General features: G+C 40.0%; 1 protein-coding gene across 6 annotated transcripts in view; it reads right to left on the bottom strand.

The window, feature by feature from the left end:
* Window positions 1-374: 374 nt before the first annotated feature.
* The window catches only part of mboat1 (membrane bound O-acyltransferase domain containing 1), a 132,922-nt gene continuing 117,463 nt past the window's right edge, over window positions 375-15,833 (bottom strand). For 5 of the 6 annotated variants that reach the window (XM_059945461.1, XM_059945462.1, XM_059945466.1 and 2 more), the window contains 2 exons: window positions 13,658-13,809; window positions 375-1,619 (listed from right to left, as the gene is read on the bottom strand). In XM_059945461.1, coding sequence (XP_059801444.1) covers window positions 1,454-1,619; window positions 13,658-13,809 — 318 coding nt within the window. In that variant the 3' untranslated portion in view covers window positions 375-1,453. The remainder of the gene's footprint in view (window positions 1,620-13,657; window positions 13,810-15,833) is intronic. The other variant, XM_059945464.1, reaches the window with a different exon arrangement.

Here is a 15,833-nt window from a genome sequence, read left to right as displayed (position 1 = left end):
GATTCTGGTTGAGATTCTTCACAAATGTCAACTGTCTGCTTCCCTTCATAGTGCCATGACCACTGAGTTCCTCCAGCAGCATGTTATCTTTTTGCTCCTGAATGTAGTTAATAAACTTTGATTCATCATGGAGGCCCACTTCCTATCAATTAATAAAAAAACCTTCACTCCCTCATGTTTTCCTCCGGCTTTTCCCTTGAAATTTTCTGCATAATTTGCTTCAGTAACGCCTCATGGCAGTGATTCCACTTTTGATGAAATTATACCGATAAGTAGACCATTGAAGCCAATTCTGCAATGCTGCACACTCACACAAAAGACCCCTTCATTGCAAAAGACAAACATATTGTAGATGCAATAAGCAATACTCCAAATAAAATAAATAAATAGCTTTAATATATCTATTTTAATTTTCTATACTGTATATGTATAAATACAGCATATATACACATATACAATATATATAAGCAAGCATTGACAACATCCAATTTTTTATGATTAGATAAAGCTGTCTCTCAAGCAGTTTTGATTTTTATCAAATATTGTATAATAAAACAGAGCATTCGATTATTGCAAGTTTGGTAAAATTATACTTAGTGCAATCTGTGGAGCTATTAGCCCAGATCTCAATCACTGTAATCACTTAGTTGGTATACCTCAGTGAAGCAATCCAGAGCTGTAAGTGTACTGAAATATGACTGAACTTTTAATTTTGACATTCTCATTTTTCATCCAGCTGAAATAAAAGATGGGAGTAGTGGTGATTCAATTAAGAAACTCCACTCTAGAAGATGAGGGGCCTACCACCTTTAGAACAAATGGTCCTTCCTTCAAAACTGTGATGAAACAAAACCAATTATTAACAGCCTTGCGGCTAGGAAGATATTAGATTATAAATCAATATATTAGAACTTATGAGTAAGGGTTTTCCTGTTTGCCAAGATTAAGGAGGCATATTGCTGTTACATGGTGGGGCAAAAAATAAAGGAAGATCAACTTCAAATAACAATGTAAAATGACAGGTTTCATAATGACAGTACAAGCTTTTTTTTAAAACAGTAGGTCCAGTATTACTCAACAATTACTTCATCTGCTGAGGTCATTGTATAGATATGCTGCATCCACAATGAAGGTGTCCAAAAAATCATAGGACAAAGGTAACATTTTCAGAAAACAAAACTCAACAAGCTGGCAAATATCAGCAATACCTGCGTTCCACAGTCACCCCAATGACTCAATGGCACAGGTCAGGAAAGGTCAGTAGCAATGGGTTGTTCAATACAGTAAACAAACACTCGTGCACATATACAACCTTCATACAAACTGCTCATTTCACAATGGCACCAGGGCACCTTCGTGCTTAACATTGCTCAGATAGAGAAAAATTAATCTTTTTGTTTTCCTCCCTCAAAAGTTTTTTCTTTGCATTTCATACTTCCATCGTACTTCATTCCTATTGCTTCTTCTTGGACGGCTGGCAAATGGAGGCTGCGAGAGAAGAGTTGGCATTCGAGGAGGATGGATCAGTTTTCGCTATTTTTTCAACAACCTTCCACTTCCTGATTGTCAGAACTGGGAGCACAAGGGCACACAGAATGTGAAAATGGAAATACATTGACCTTCAAAATGAACAGAGACACAAAAAAGTTACAGTCACATCACCCAGATGGCACACACCATAACAATCTTGCTATTTTAGTGGTTGCAATGATTCTTCTTAGTGATATTTATGAACATTTGAAATGAAATTATTTCTATATGAATTTGGAAATAAGTTTATTGTTCACCTTTACACTTGTAACCAGGATACAACAAAACCACCAACTGAGAAGGCATTAAGTTCAAATGACCTTTGCTTGAGTGAGTATATCTTTGTCACAAGCAAAAAGGTGATGCCCCAAATCACTGAGGGTGAAAAATATTGACTACTTGGGACTTCTTTCTTAAATCATAAACAATTATCTTACCTAGTCCCTCAGCAACCTCTCCTTGATCAATAAATTACAACAGCATCTCCAATTCCTAAGGAGATTGAAGTGAGTAAGGCTCCCCTCCTCCCACATTAACCAATTTTTACAGGACTGTCAAGAGTCCTGACTAGTTGCATCTCTGTCTGGTATGGGAAGTCCTTACAAAGGATTGTGAAGACTGCTGAGAGGGTCATTGGGTTCCCTCTTCCACCCATTAGAGATATTTATCAGGAGCACTCCATACCTAGCATCCTTAGCATTGTCAATGATCCATCCCCTCTGCCCAACAATCTCTTTGATCCTCTACCATCAGGCAGGAGGTACTGTAGCATTAGGACAAAGACTGTTAGGATAGGAAACAGCTTCTTTCCCCTGCCTGTGAGACTACTGAACTCCCTGTCACCACCCAGGTCTCATCACATATGAAACTCCAGTTCCATTATACTGTTTATGCTATTTAACTTGTATCATATATGCACCTAATTATTTGTTAATTTATTTGTGGTAATATTACTTTATGTTGTATGTGTCTGAGTTATACATACTGTGTTTGGCTGGAGAAGCATTGTCTTGTTTGATGGTATACGTGTGTATGATTAAATGACAAACCTGAGCTTGAACTAACCCCCACCTCACTCCTAATGGAAAATTCACAACCAGCACTCAAGCAAAGACAGACTACAGCTGCATTTTATGCTCATTATCTGGGCAAGTCTGTGGGTAAAAGGGTGAGATGTCAAAGTTCTTTTTGCATGTATGGGATTACCTACCATCACCTTCAGTAGAGCAGGACAGACAATGTATTTCAACAGATTTCAAATTAAAGGCAATGCACAAATAAAATTTAAAAATGTTGAGCATATATCAATGTCTATATTTAAGTTTATTTTTAATTAGTACTTCAAATTCAGCAATTTAAATTTGGTAGCTGGTATGAGGAGATACTCACATCTGCCCAAGAATAATCCAAACTGGAACTGATTACATCTGGCTAGGCTGAAATCAAATTCTGGGCTTAGCTTTTCACTTCAAATGCCAACAATTTTAGCTAGTAAACTTGAAGGTCAGCCAGTACTAAATATTTAACATTGAGTCATATACAGAAAACAATTGTATTTGGCTGGCAGTTTTCTAAACTAAGTTGGAAATCAACTTGGATCACTACTTTTCCCATATCTCACAATTGTATTAAGCCACATCAAAAACTACAAAAATAAATTTTCTTCCAATAAAACCAAAATACAAGAAGCATGAGAATCATCCAGCATAGAAGGAGTGAACATAACAACTGACCAACAGGCAGCATATATAGGTCTGGCTATTATTCTCATATTATGCCAATTCATTCATTGTTTCCCTCCACTGAAAACTGTTCTGACACAATGTACATTTCACACCTATCGTTATCTATTGTTAATGTGGCACAGCTTTAGAGTTTGGTGTACCTCTCAAATAGTTGAATTGAATCCAATTAACACAGCTCTCCCTTGCTGAGGCCAGCCAGCAGCTCTTGGACACTCCTCTTTCTTACTCCTGAACCAGAACCCCACGGAGAAGAATCAGGCCATTGTCTCCCACACCATCACAGACCTTATCAGCTCTGGAGATATGCTATCTACAGCCTCCAATCTCATAGGCCTTTTATGCTATACTGCTTACACCCTACTCAACGTCTAAAACTTAACTGCCCTGTAGGCCTGCTCCTGACCTTCTGAATGACTGCTCACTTACACTAAGTGGTCACTTTATTAGATTCATCTTTCTTGTTCAGGATAGGACTCCCCTTTGCCACCAGAACAGCCTGATTTCTTTGTGGCATGGATTCAACAAGGTGCTGGAAAACATTCTTTAAAGATGATGGGTGATGTTGACATGATAGCATTGCGCAGTTGCTGCAGATTTATTGGTTTCACAGTCATGCCGTGAATCTCCTGTTCCACCATATCCCAAAGGTACTCTGTTGGATCAGGAATTGGTGACTGTGGAGACCATTGGAATGAACTGAACTCAGTCATGGTCATGGAACCAGCTTGAGATGACATGTGACATGGCACATTATCTTGCTGGAAGTAGCCATTAGAAGATGGGTAGACTATGGCCATTATGGGATGAACATGGTCAGCAACATACCTATGTAGGCTGTGGCATTCAAACGGTGCTGAATTGATATTAAGGAGCCTACTATGTGCCAAAAATCATTCCCCACACCAGTTACACTACCACCATCTGGTATTGCTGTCACAAGGCAGGATGGATCTAAGGATTCATGTTGTTCACACCAAATTCTGACCCTACCATCTACAACCAGTTTTGGTGAGCCTGTGCCCACTGTAGACCCAGTTTCCTTTTCTTAGCTGACAGGAGTAGAACCCAGTGTGGTCTTCTGTTACTGTAGCCCATTCACTTCAAGATTCTACGTGCTGTGCATTCAGAAATGCTCTTCTGCACTGTTGCAACACATGGTTTTTTGAGATACTGCTGCCTTCCAGTCAGCTTGAACCAATCTATCCATTCTCCTCTAACCTCTCTCAATAAGGCACTTTCACACACAGAACCACCAATTAATGATTTTTGTTTCCTTTTCATGCCATTCCAGAGACTGTTGTGCAAGAAAATCCCAGGAGCTTGGCAGTTTCTGAGATGTTCAAACTACCCAGTCTAGCACCAATAATCATTCCACAAAGTCACAGATCACATTTTTTCCCCATTCTGAAAAACAAACCACTTGGACATGTTTGTATGCTTCTATGCACTCAGCTGTTGCCACGTGATTGAATGATTAGATAATTTGCATGTGATAACGTTATCTAGAGCCTCTCACTCACTCCTGTTAGAGGAAGGTGTTTGCATATGATGATCTCACTCTCCCTCTCACAGCAGCTCCTGGAGGACAGTCCGTGTGTTTGAATGGTCTCTCTCTCCCTCAATGCTGTCAGAGAATGGTGCTGGAGTCCTGGGTCTTGGGCAAGGTTTAATCGATGTATTTTGTGGATTGCACTCTGTTATCATGTGTTTCTGGTCGTTCCTTTTCTTGTTGCTATTTTGTGCCACTTTGATCGAGGTGGCCTACAGATAATGTATGATACAGTGCTAGATTGAACTGAACTGAATATGCTTGGACTCATTCGATGACTTCGTGGGCTTTTTTTAAATATTCTGAGTTTTACACTCTTTTTTTTTACCATTTGCATGATTTGTTTTTTGTGTGTGTGTGGGGGGTGTGGGAGGGTGATGTTTTTCTTTGAACGGGTTCCAGGATTTCTTTAGGAAGATGAATCTTAAGGTTGTACGAGGGGTGATTGATATGCTCGTGGCCAAAGGTAGAAGGAGTCAATTTTAGAAAACCTAGCACATTTTATTTTTCAGCATAGTCCTTTCCTACATTTACACACTTAGTTCAGTGGTCAAAGAGCATACAGATCTTGCACCTCCAGGAAGTGTCCATAGCAGGGGTAATTGATAAGTTTGTTGCCTAAGGTTGAAGGAGATGAGATATACAGTTCTCTTCACACGCACATGCAGATCAACTCTGAGTGATTATGCAGAAAGTTTGAAGCTAATAACTCATCAGGGGTGATCGATAAGTTCGTGGCCTAAGGTAGAAGGAGATGAGTTATTAACTTCAAACTTTCTGCATAATCACTCAAAGAGTTGAACTGCATGTGCATGTAATGAAAGCTGTATAACTCATCTCCTTCTATCATAGGCCACAAGCTTATCAATCACCCCTTGTATACTGCATACATATTTTGATAATAAGTGTACTTTGAAATTAAAAAAGCAGGTATATGGCACTTCAACAACTTTCACTTTCCTGGCCCTGACTGCCTTATTTTCACCAAAGATATACAATTCCTGTACACTTCCACCCCTCATCAGAAAGCCTTAAAGCTCTGTTTCTTTCTTGACAACACACCTAATCAGTTTCTCTGCACCACCACCCTCCTCTGTCTGGAAGGATGGGTACTCATCTTCACCAACTTATTTTGGTTCCTCCCAGATTCTGTATGTGGAACAGTCCCTTGTACCCACTCAACACCTCACAACCATCTGCATCTAACACATAATTCTCTGCAAAGTCCCCCATTTGTAATGGGATCCCAACATCATCCCCTCCCCGTCCACTTTCTGTAGGAACTGCTCTCTCTGAGACTCCCTTGTCTGCCCTTCCCTCCCAACCGATCACCTTCCAGGTACTTATCCTTGAAACTGTGCTACCTGTTTCACCTGTCCCTAGACCTCCTCCATGACCATCATTCAGGGCCCCAAACAGGCCTTCTGGGTGAGGAAGCACTTCACCTGTGAACTTGTCATTGTTACTTACTGCATCCAGTGCTCTAGACGCAGCCTTTGGAGAGAGCTAACACAGGTTGAGGGACCACTTCATCAAACACCAGCGCTTATAACAAAGCACTTAGTGACTTCCTGGGGTCACCTCACAATGCAAAATATGCAAATATCTCTTCTTGATATTTGCATTGTCTGCAACAACGGCCAGGATTTCCCAGTGGCCATCCGTTTCAATCCCCATCCCCACACCATATCGTCCATGGCCTCCTTGACAGTCACACTGAGGTTGGATGCAGATTGAAGGAACGACATCTCATATTTCATCTTGGTAGTCTCTAAACTGACGGCATTAATATTGATCGAACTTCTAGTAACCAGTCCCTTCTGTGTACCCCTGCTCCACTTCGTTGTCCCTCATTCCAGTAGCCCTCTCACTATTCCCTTCTCCAGCCCCCATGATCTGCTCATCACCTTCCTAACCTTCTTCCTTTTATTCTATAGTCTACTGTCCTTTCTTATCAGATTCCTCCCTTTGGATCTTCCACCTATCACCTCCCAACTTCTCACATCATTTCCATTTATCCCTTCTCCCTCATCCACCTACCTTCACCCTCAGAATTGGACTCACCTATTACCTCCTGCTCTCTTCACATTTTTATTGGCTTTTGCCCTCTTTCTTTCCAGTCCTGATAAAGGGTCTCAGCCTGAAATGTCGACTGCTCATTTCCCTCCATAGATGCTGCTTGACATGGTGAGTTCCTCCTGCGCTGTGTGTGTTACCCAACATTTCCCGCATCTGCAAAATCTCTTGTATAACACTGCTCTTTGTCTCAACTGCCTTGATACGGCTTCTTATGTTCATGGGCATTTGGCCAACTCTCCCAGAATGCCTAATGGTCCCAATACTAAACAAATATATCAAAATCCTGATGAAGGTGTCTTGATCTGGAACATCAACTGTCCATTTTGTTGCCTGACCTACTGAGTCAGTTTGATTTTTGCTCCTGATTCCAGTATCTGCAGTCTCTTGAGTTTCTATATCAAGTCATATGTACACATTGAGGAACCAATCGTTGTTGGCGTAAATGCCGCTTTTAATTTCCAGACCATTTGTGCTAAGTAGCTGCCTGCTACATAACATCACAACTACTGTATTTTATTTTTTGTCCTTGAGATTTTAAAAGTAATCACTGCTGTAAGCATAATATATTCAATAGAAGTAGTTGGAGGACTGGTTTTGCTTGTATCAACATTTCCTTTGTTGATACAAAGGAATATTTGTTTAAATATTACTATTAACTATTACCACTTGGTTCTATCTTATTAGTACAAACGTACTTGCCTACTCCCTGCTCAATAACTCTATCCTCCATTATGCACAACACTAAACTTTGAAGCTGCAGACCACACATACTCACCATCACCAAGATTACACATTTTCAAAAATGTTCAATTTAACTCCCACCTCAGCTTGTTTATTATTAAAATCCTCACCAATGCAGTTACTATATTAAGATCCAATTATTCAAACACATTCTGGGCCTCTTCCATTTCTTCCTTTCTTTTTTTTTGTGTGCCATACTCTGCCAGAGCCTCAGTGGCCATTTTTTTCAAAGTGGTTGGCTTGGAGGAAAGATTCTGTGAGTGGTCACAGCGGTGTTTTTTTTACAATGCCGAGTTGTGAGCTGCACAGTTGGAAAGTGTAACCGGGAGCGGCCCAACTGGATTCGAACTCGGGATCGTTCTCTCCGGAGTCCAGCGCTGATGTCAATGTGCCACCAGCCGATCCATTTCTGTCCTCTGTAATTCAGGAATATCCATAGCTGTGCCACCTGAGTCCTAACTCACACTCATTTACCACAACAATACTTAATGAATCATACTGGCATGCAGTTAAACAAAAACTCAATTTAAACAAATATTCTTCTTTGATTTCCCATTTTAGCCCCTCCTACCTCTATATTCTTGTCTATTCCTTGAATACTTCATGGTACCTGCAGCCCCTCTGTTCTGACTTTGTGATTATCCCCAAATTTAATTGCTCCAACAGGGACACCAGACTTTTGAATGCCAGGACCTTAAACTTGGGAATTTTCCCTCTAATAAATCTTTCCACCCAATCAACTCTCTTTCCTTCTGCAATCCTTGATCAACATAATGGTCTTTGATCAAACTCCTTGGTCAACATAATGGTCACTTGTTGCCCTACTTGGATTGCTGTCAAATTTATTTTACTAGTCTTCTGGGAGAGTCTTGGACATTTTATTAATAGTGCTAGGTTGTTATTGTCTGAGCAGATTAAATGACTTCAATTGTCCTCCCACTTGTCCAAGCCGCAAAGTACTCCTATGAGAGTTCTGAAAAGTCAAAAACTTTGCTCACTTGCTATGTTCTTTGGACTATTTCTTCAAAACTATTTATATCCCATCCAAGTTAAATTATCTGAGTGGGTGGTGGTGATTTCCTTTAAGGAACTTCTCTGAGGGAGGACAGAAGAGAGGAAAAAAGGAAGGAGGATTGCAAATACCAAGAAGAGATATTTGCATATTTTGTATTGTGAAACCCCCAGGAAGTCACTAAGTGCTTTGTTATAAAACATTGTCACTTTTGTAATGTGAAAAACATAGACCAAATTGCTCACACAGTGCCATATTTACAATGAGGCAAATGTATATCTATCTTAATTAATGCCAGTTTGGAGAAAAATTTTGCCCAAGGCAGCAAGGACAACTTTTATTCTCCCTCTTCAATCAAATACCTATTAAAAACAATTTATTTCTCCTTTGATCAGGGAATACAGAGGACATTTAACAGAATCCTGTAAAATCAAAGTATTTGCTTGGAAAGGAAGCAATTTTAAAATAATTGCCAAAAAAACAAAGGGAATGTGGATGAATATAACACAATCTTATAAAGTGTCCCTCATAGTCATGGCAGTCTATTTACATCTCCCTGTACCTTTTGTTTTCTATGTTAATGTCTTAGTTGTCAGGAAGCATTGAATGGTAATCAATTTCCCCTTTGATCCAAAGGAATGGTTGCATCTAGCAGATGTAAACTGAACCAGAACTTACTGTGTTCTGTTTACATCAGTTAGTTGAATAGCAGAACAGGTTATTATTTAAATGGTGAAAGGGTGCAGCATGCTATTGTGCAGATGGACTTGGAAATGCTTGTGCATGAATTGCAAAAGGTTGTTCTGCAGGTACAACAGGTCATCAGGAAGGCAGATGGAATGCTGGCCTTCATTGCTGGAGGGCCTGAATTTAAGAGCAGGGAGGTTATGCTGCAACTGTACAGGGCATTGGTGAGGAGGCCACACCTGGAACACTGCATGCAGATGTAGCTTCCTTACTTGAGGAACAAGATTTTAACTTTGGAGGCAGTGCAGAGGAGGATCACTAGTATGATTCTGCAGACAGAAGGTGTTAGTTTATAAGGAGAGACTGAGTTGCTTGGGACCACACTCACTGAAAATCAGAAGAATGAAAGGGATCTTATATTTTAAAAAATTTTAAAACAATAGATAAGATAGAGGCAGGAAAGTTGTTTCCACTGGTAAGTAAGAACTACGGACATAGCCTCAAGATTCAGGGGATAGATTTAGAACAGTTGAGGAGAAACTGTTTTTCCCAGAGAATAGTGAATCTGTGGAATTCTCTGGCCCAGGAAACAATAGGTGGAGCTGATCGGCTTTACCTACCCACCTTTTCAGATCCATGCCAGATCAGCCACGATCCCAATAAATGGCACGGTATTTCTGGCCTGCTGCCATTTCTTATATTCTTATATGCTTCTTTCTAAATCTTATGATTCATGAGCAAGTTTACCTTTCCTTTGCTCATAAAAGAATATCACAGAATCTAATTTGTACAGGTAGCTGTCCTGACACATAATTTAAAGTTTGCTATCAATTTATTAAGTTTGCAGACAACACAAAGATCAGTGGCATTGTGGATTACATAGAAGTTTGTCAAATGATATTGCGGGATATCAGTTGCCGATATAGTCAGAGAAGTGGCAGGTGAAGCTTAATCCGGGCACGTACAAGGTGGTGCACTTTGGGAAATCCAACATAAAGGGAGAATATGCAGTTAGTAGAAGGATCTTTAACAATGTTGATGAACAGAGGGAACTTGAGGTCCAGGTATGTGGCCACACAGGTTGACTGGGTGCTAAAGGCACCATATGGTAAAACTGCCTTCATGTGTTGAGGCATTATGTTCAAAAGGCTATCTTACAGCTTTGTAAAACTTGGTTAGGCCTCATTTACAGTATTGTGTTCAATTCTGGTCACCTCATTATCAGAAGGACAAGGAGGCTTTGGAGAGGGTGCAGAGGTGGTTTGCCAGGATTCTGCTTGGTTTGGAAGAAATGTACCATGAGGAGAGAGTGGAAAAGCTGCAGATGTTTTCTGTAGCCTAGCAGAGACTGAGAAGTTTATCAAGTTCCTTGAGGCATAGACAGAGTAGACAGCCAGTATCTTTTACCCCAGAGTTAATATATCTAATACCAGAAGACATGAGGGTAAGTACAAAGGAGCACTTCAAGGCAATAAATACAAAGTGCTGGAGAAACTCAACAGGGCCTGAAATGTCGACTGCTTTTCCCATAATGTCGACTGCTTTTCCCTGGCCTTCTGAGTTCCTCCAGCATTTTGTGTGTGTTGCTTAGATTTCCAGCATCTGCAGGTTTTCTCTTGTTTGTGGATCAAGCAAGTTTGTTTGTTGTTTTTTTTTGAACACAGAGTGCTGGGGACCTAACCTGGACAGCTGGTGGGGGGGGGGGGGGGGAGGTAGTGGGATGGTGATGAAGTGGACAGCTGGAACATTTAAGATACTCTTAGGTAGGCAGATGAATATACAAAGGGATAGATATGGTCAGGGAGTTCGGCTCAACAATGTAGGCCAAAGGGCTTGCCCTATGCTATACTGTTCTATGTTAACATAGCAAAATGACCCCAGCTTTTACACAAGCACTTAAACAAATAAAATTTGATTTCTGATTGCTTAATGTGACATGGAGATAAGTGAACAAAGTAGGTTTTGAGAAGTGTCTTAAAAGATGAATTACCTTTGGAGAGATTGAGATGTTTAAGGCTGATGCAATAAATGTTGGGGCTTTTGCAACTGAAGCATTTGCCAGCAATGATGAGGCAATGAAAATGGAGGTACCACTAAACAGAGGCACATTTGAGCAAGAATGTAGAGAGGCCATAGCAGAGCTCAAAAATAATTATGTGAATGTGGACAACAGCATGTTTAGTTTCAAGAGCTTACATGCAGAAAATCATTTGTTTACTCAAATGTCTCCCTAAAGTCTTTCCTAATCCAACTTCATGTACTCTTTGATCCAGTTCCATTAATAACTCTGGTTTTCAAAAAGCTTTAACACAAATGTAAAAAAATAAGAATTAAACTGACATCGTATCTATTTGAACATTTTCGATATCTACTACGCCTGGTGTGTAGACTGCTTTTGAAATCCCCTTCTGTACTGAGCATTATGATTTTTTGTTTTAGTCTCCATCCTCTAGTCCAGCCTTTCTTCACCTTTTTGCCATGGAGGAACCCTTGAAATAATTTTCAGGTATCAGGGAGACCCTGCTTAAAAACCCTGCTTATACCTACAGCTAAAGTTACATTAGAGTGATCAGTAAGTTGTAGATATAATAACCAAAAAATAATTGTCAATGCTCTTTTGTGTTGAGAATGAATTTTAAGCTTACCTTCCTTGAAATTAATCTCATTCCCTCCCTTTCATAAATTTTAAGAACTCAAAAGGCAAACATAATAAATTCCTCATTTCTGGGTCAAACTTTGGATTTCACCATCAACTGAAATGAAATCATTTCTATCCTTGCTCGTTAAACGAAAAAATGGCTTGTTAAACAAAAAAAAATTGCTGACATTGAAAACTGCAGCAAAATGTTTATTGCTTTCCTATGAAAGATAGGATAGTCTGATTTCAAAGAAATCCAGAACTTGTCCAGTAAATCTCATCTTGAATGCATGACCAGAGTGCAGCTCACAAAGTTCTTCCCTTCTCTCAAAGTCAAGTTCTTAGGCTGAGCAAAGATTCAGAGAAAGGGTCCCTCACCAGTCAAAACTGTTTATTTTTGTTTTAATCACAATCTCTTGACGAACCCTAGTGACCTGCCCACAGAAACCTGGTTGAGAAAACCTACATCCATTGGTGATGTCCGGTGCAGATTGGAGGAACATTTTCTTGAGCACTTTAACTTCATTTACGTGCCATCTAGGATCTCTAAGTAGTCAAAAAATTTTAATTCCATTTCTCATCTCCACATAGACATAACTGTCCATGGCCTCCTCTACAGCTATGTGTAGGCTAGACACAGGATAGAGTAACAGCATTTCATAATCTGCCATGGTAGCCTCCAACCTGACAGCATGAATGTCAAACTCTTTAGCCTCCAGTAACCTCACCATTCTGTCTCCTTTTCCCTTATCCCATTGGCCCCAAATCTTTCCCCTCCTCTACCCTCTCGAGCTATCCACTACCTGTGTTTCTTCCTTTGTTCTTCAATTACTTTATTATATGTCCTCTCCTATCAGATTCTACTTGTTCAACCCTCTGTCACTTACATCTATCAACCACACCTTCTTATATCATTCTCAACCTTCCCTCACTCACCTGCCTATTAATCCCCACTTACCTAAATCCATCAATCACCCTTGATCTACCCTTCCTCCACCTCTTTATACTGGCCATCTCCCCTCTTCCTTTCTAGTCCTGATGAAGGGTCTCAACCAAAAACAACAATTGCTCATTACCAGACGCTGTAGACACTGCTTGACACACTGAGGTCCAGCATTTTGAGTGCTGATCCTGTAGTCTTGCATTCCCTAAACTTTGAAAATGGCTTTTCTCTGTTCACCTTGTCAGTGCTGGGACTACACCCCTCTTGCAACCTAAGCCTGGGAGCATCAGTGCACAAATTTTTTCTTCAAATGACAAAAGTTATCATAGATGACTCATTAACTAAAACTGCTCCTAATCTCCCCCTCAAAATACATTGATGAACTTGATAAAGGTCAACCATCCAGGCAAAACAGAAACAAATTTCAGCTTCTTTGTCCCGATACACTTGTTTCAATCACAACGCATCCATCAATGCTTTGGTTGAGATCTTCACATACCAGGATAGAATCTGATATTTTCCAGATGTATGTGGTTCAGTTTCCCACAAAGCTCCAAAAAAAAAGCTGCACTATCTAGTCCACCAAATAATAAATTCTCTGCACTTCTAATAGAGAGAAGAGGAAATAAATCTCACCTTAACAAAATATTTGCAGTTATGTCTTTCATTTAGATCCAATGCTTTTTAAAATTTGTAGACAAAGCCAAAAAAATCAGCCAGCCAGTTCACTTACTTGTAGAATTTGATGGTGGGCTCTGTCGCCAGTAGAAGAAATGGTGTAACAATATAGCATAGGGCCATTTGAGTTGAAGTCCAAGTGATAATGTCATACACAACTTTCATTTTCTTAGAAGAAAGGAAGTAATGCCTGAAGTTGCTTCTCATCTACATGGCAGTAGAAAAACAAGACCCTGAGAACAAAATTCAAAATAACACAACTGCTTCAAAACTTACTTACCAGGAACATGTTATGTCCCAATGCCCATAACACAAAACAGTGCCTCAAAATTCTTTCACTGTCAAAGAAGGGTTAAACATTGTGGTAGATGCAGCATCATGGTTTCAATCACAATTCTAGTACAAAATGGTCAGTACACTTTCATAAGACAAAGCTTCCTTATGACAGAAAGGGTGCATGTGACCATTGTGAACAACGCAACTCACATAACCATGGCACTTAGAGCTCTAGCCCTTAAAAGGGAAAGCAAGCCATGTCATCCTACTGAAAGTGCCTGGGCTAAGTGGATGAGGAAAGAGAATGAGGTCTCCAATTATAATAAGTGGCATGTACACTTAAGTTTGACAATGAGCTAGGAAGAAGTATGTATGTAAAAGCAGGACTTGCAAGTGAGGAAATAACTGGCTTTCTAACAGTGCCAATACATCCAAAGTCAAGTGTGCCTGGTTTGGACTTTTGAATAACACAAAGCTGCAGAACATTCGTCTTGTGAGAAGCCAACAAGTGCAGATATTGTGTTGGCAGACAAACTTCCCTGAAGAGTTGAACCAAGTCATTAAGAAAAGTGGCCACTCTCTGAAACAAATCCTTAATGTGAAAGAGATGGTATTCTGTGGACCAGTATACTTCGTGCTGGTTGATCTCAAAGGATAAGAAAACTACTCCAAACTCCTGGGCAGCCAAAGATAATCTTTCACTTCTACATGCAAGCCTGTGATTATACCTGTCAGAGAACCTCAGAGCTTTAAAAGGATATGAAAAGGCCAACCCTCCCAAGGTGCAGCAATTTATCAAAAGAGTTGGTCAATACAACTACTCTTCCAAGATTATATCACATCACATTTCTTTGCTTTCATTGTGTAAGTAGTAGCCTGGCCAAAAGAAACTTGCCAAGTAATTCAAACATCCACTTAATGATGATATTCAGGTAATGTGTTTGAGGCAATATTATTTCACTTTTCCAATCCTTGTATCACTACACTCACTACAGCATTATTCAAATCTTTAATGAGACATTATTTTTATGTCAAGCAGCATTGACAAATGCATCATTCAGCAAATCTAGAAGAGGAATGATATCAAAATAGTCAGAGAATGTGTCAGAAACAAGAGGAAATTGACAGATGCTGGAATTTCAAGCAACACACACAAAATGCTGGAGGAACTCAGCAGGCCAAGCAGCATCTATGGAAAAGGGTAAACAATCAAGGTTTTGGGCCTGGCCTGCTGAATTTCTCCAGCATTTTGTGAGAAAATGCATCAATACTCTTGGAATAATAGCATGCCATAACAAATGGGAAAATGTGGTCCAACGATGTGCACAACTCTCATGGTTTAACAAACCTGAAAATTTCTAGAAAGGAAAAGGGGGGGGGGGGGCAGCAGAAAGGAAATTATAGATCGGTTAGCCTGACTTCAGTGGCTGGGAAGATGTTGGAGTCAATTGTTAAGCAGGAGGTTATAGAGTACTTGGCGACACAGGACAAGATAGGACCAAGTCAGCATAGTTTCCTTAAGGGAAAGTCTTGCCTGCTGAACCAGATGGAATTCATTGAGGAGATTACAAGCAGGATAGATAATGGAGATGCAGTGGATGTTGTATATTTGGATTTTCAGAAGGCCTTTGACAAGGCATCACCCTTGAGACTTACAGGATAAGAGCCCATGATATTACAGGAAAGTTACTGGCATGGTTAGAGCATTGGCTCATTGGTGGAATGCAGTTATCGGAAATAAAAGGATCACTTTCTGGTTGGCTGTCAGTAACTAGTGGTGTTCTGCAGGGGTCGGTGTTGGACTGCTTCTTTTTATGCTGTATACAAATGATTTAGATGATGGAATAGATGGCTTTGTTGTCAAGTTTGCAGATGATACAAAGATTGATGGAAGGGCATGTAGCATTGAGGAAACGGGGAAGATGCAGAAGGACTTAGATTAGGAAAACGGGCAA

The sequence above is a fragment of the Hypanus sabinus genome, chromosome 20 (assembly GCF_030144855.1).
Source record: "Hypanus sabinus isolate sHypSab1 chromosome 20, sHypSab1.hap1, whole genome shotgun sequence".
Classification (NCBI taxonomy): Eukaryota; Metazoa; Chordata; class Chondrichthyes; order Myliobatiformes; family Dasyatidae; genus Hypanus; species Hypanus sabinus.
This window is presented reverse-complemented; position numbering and strand designations above follow the sequence as displayed.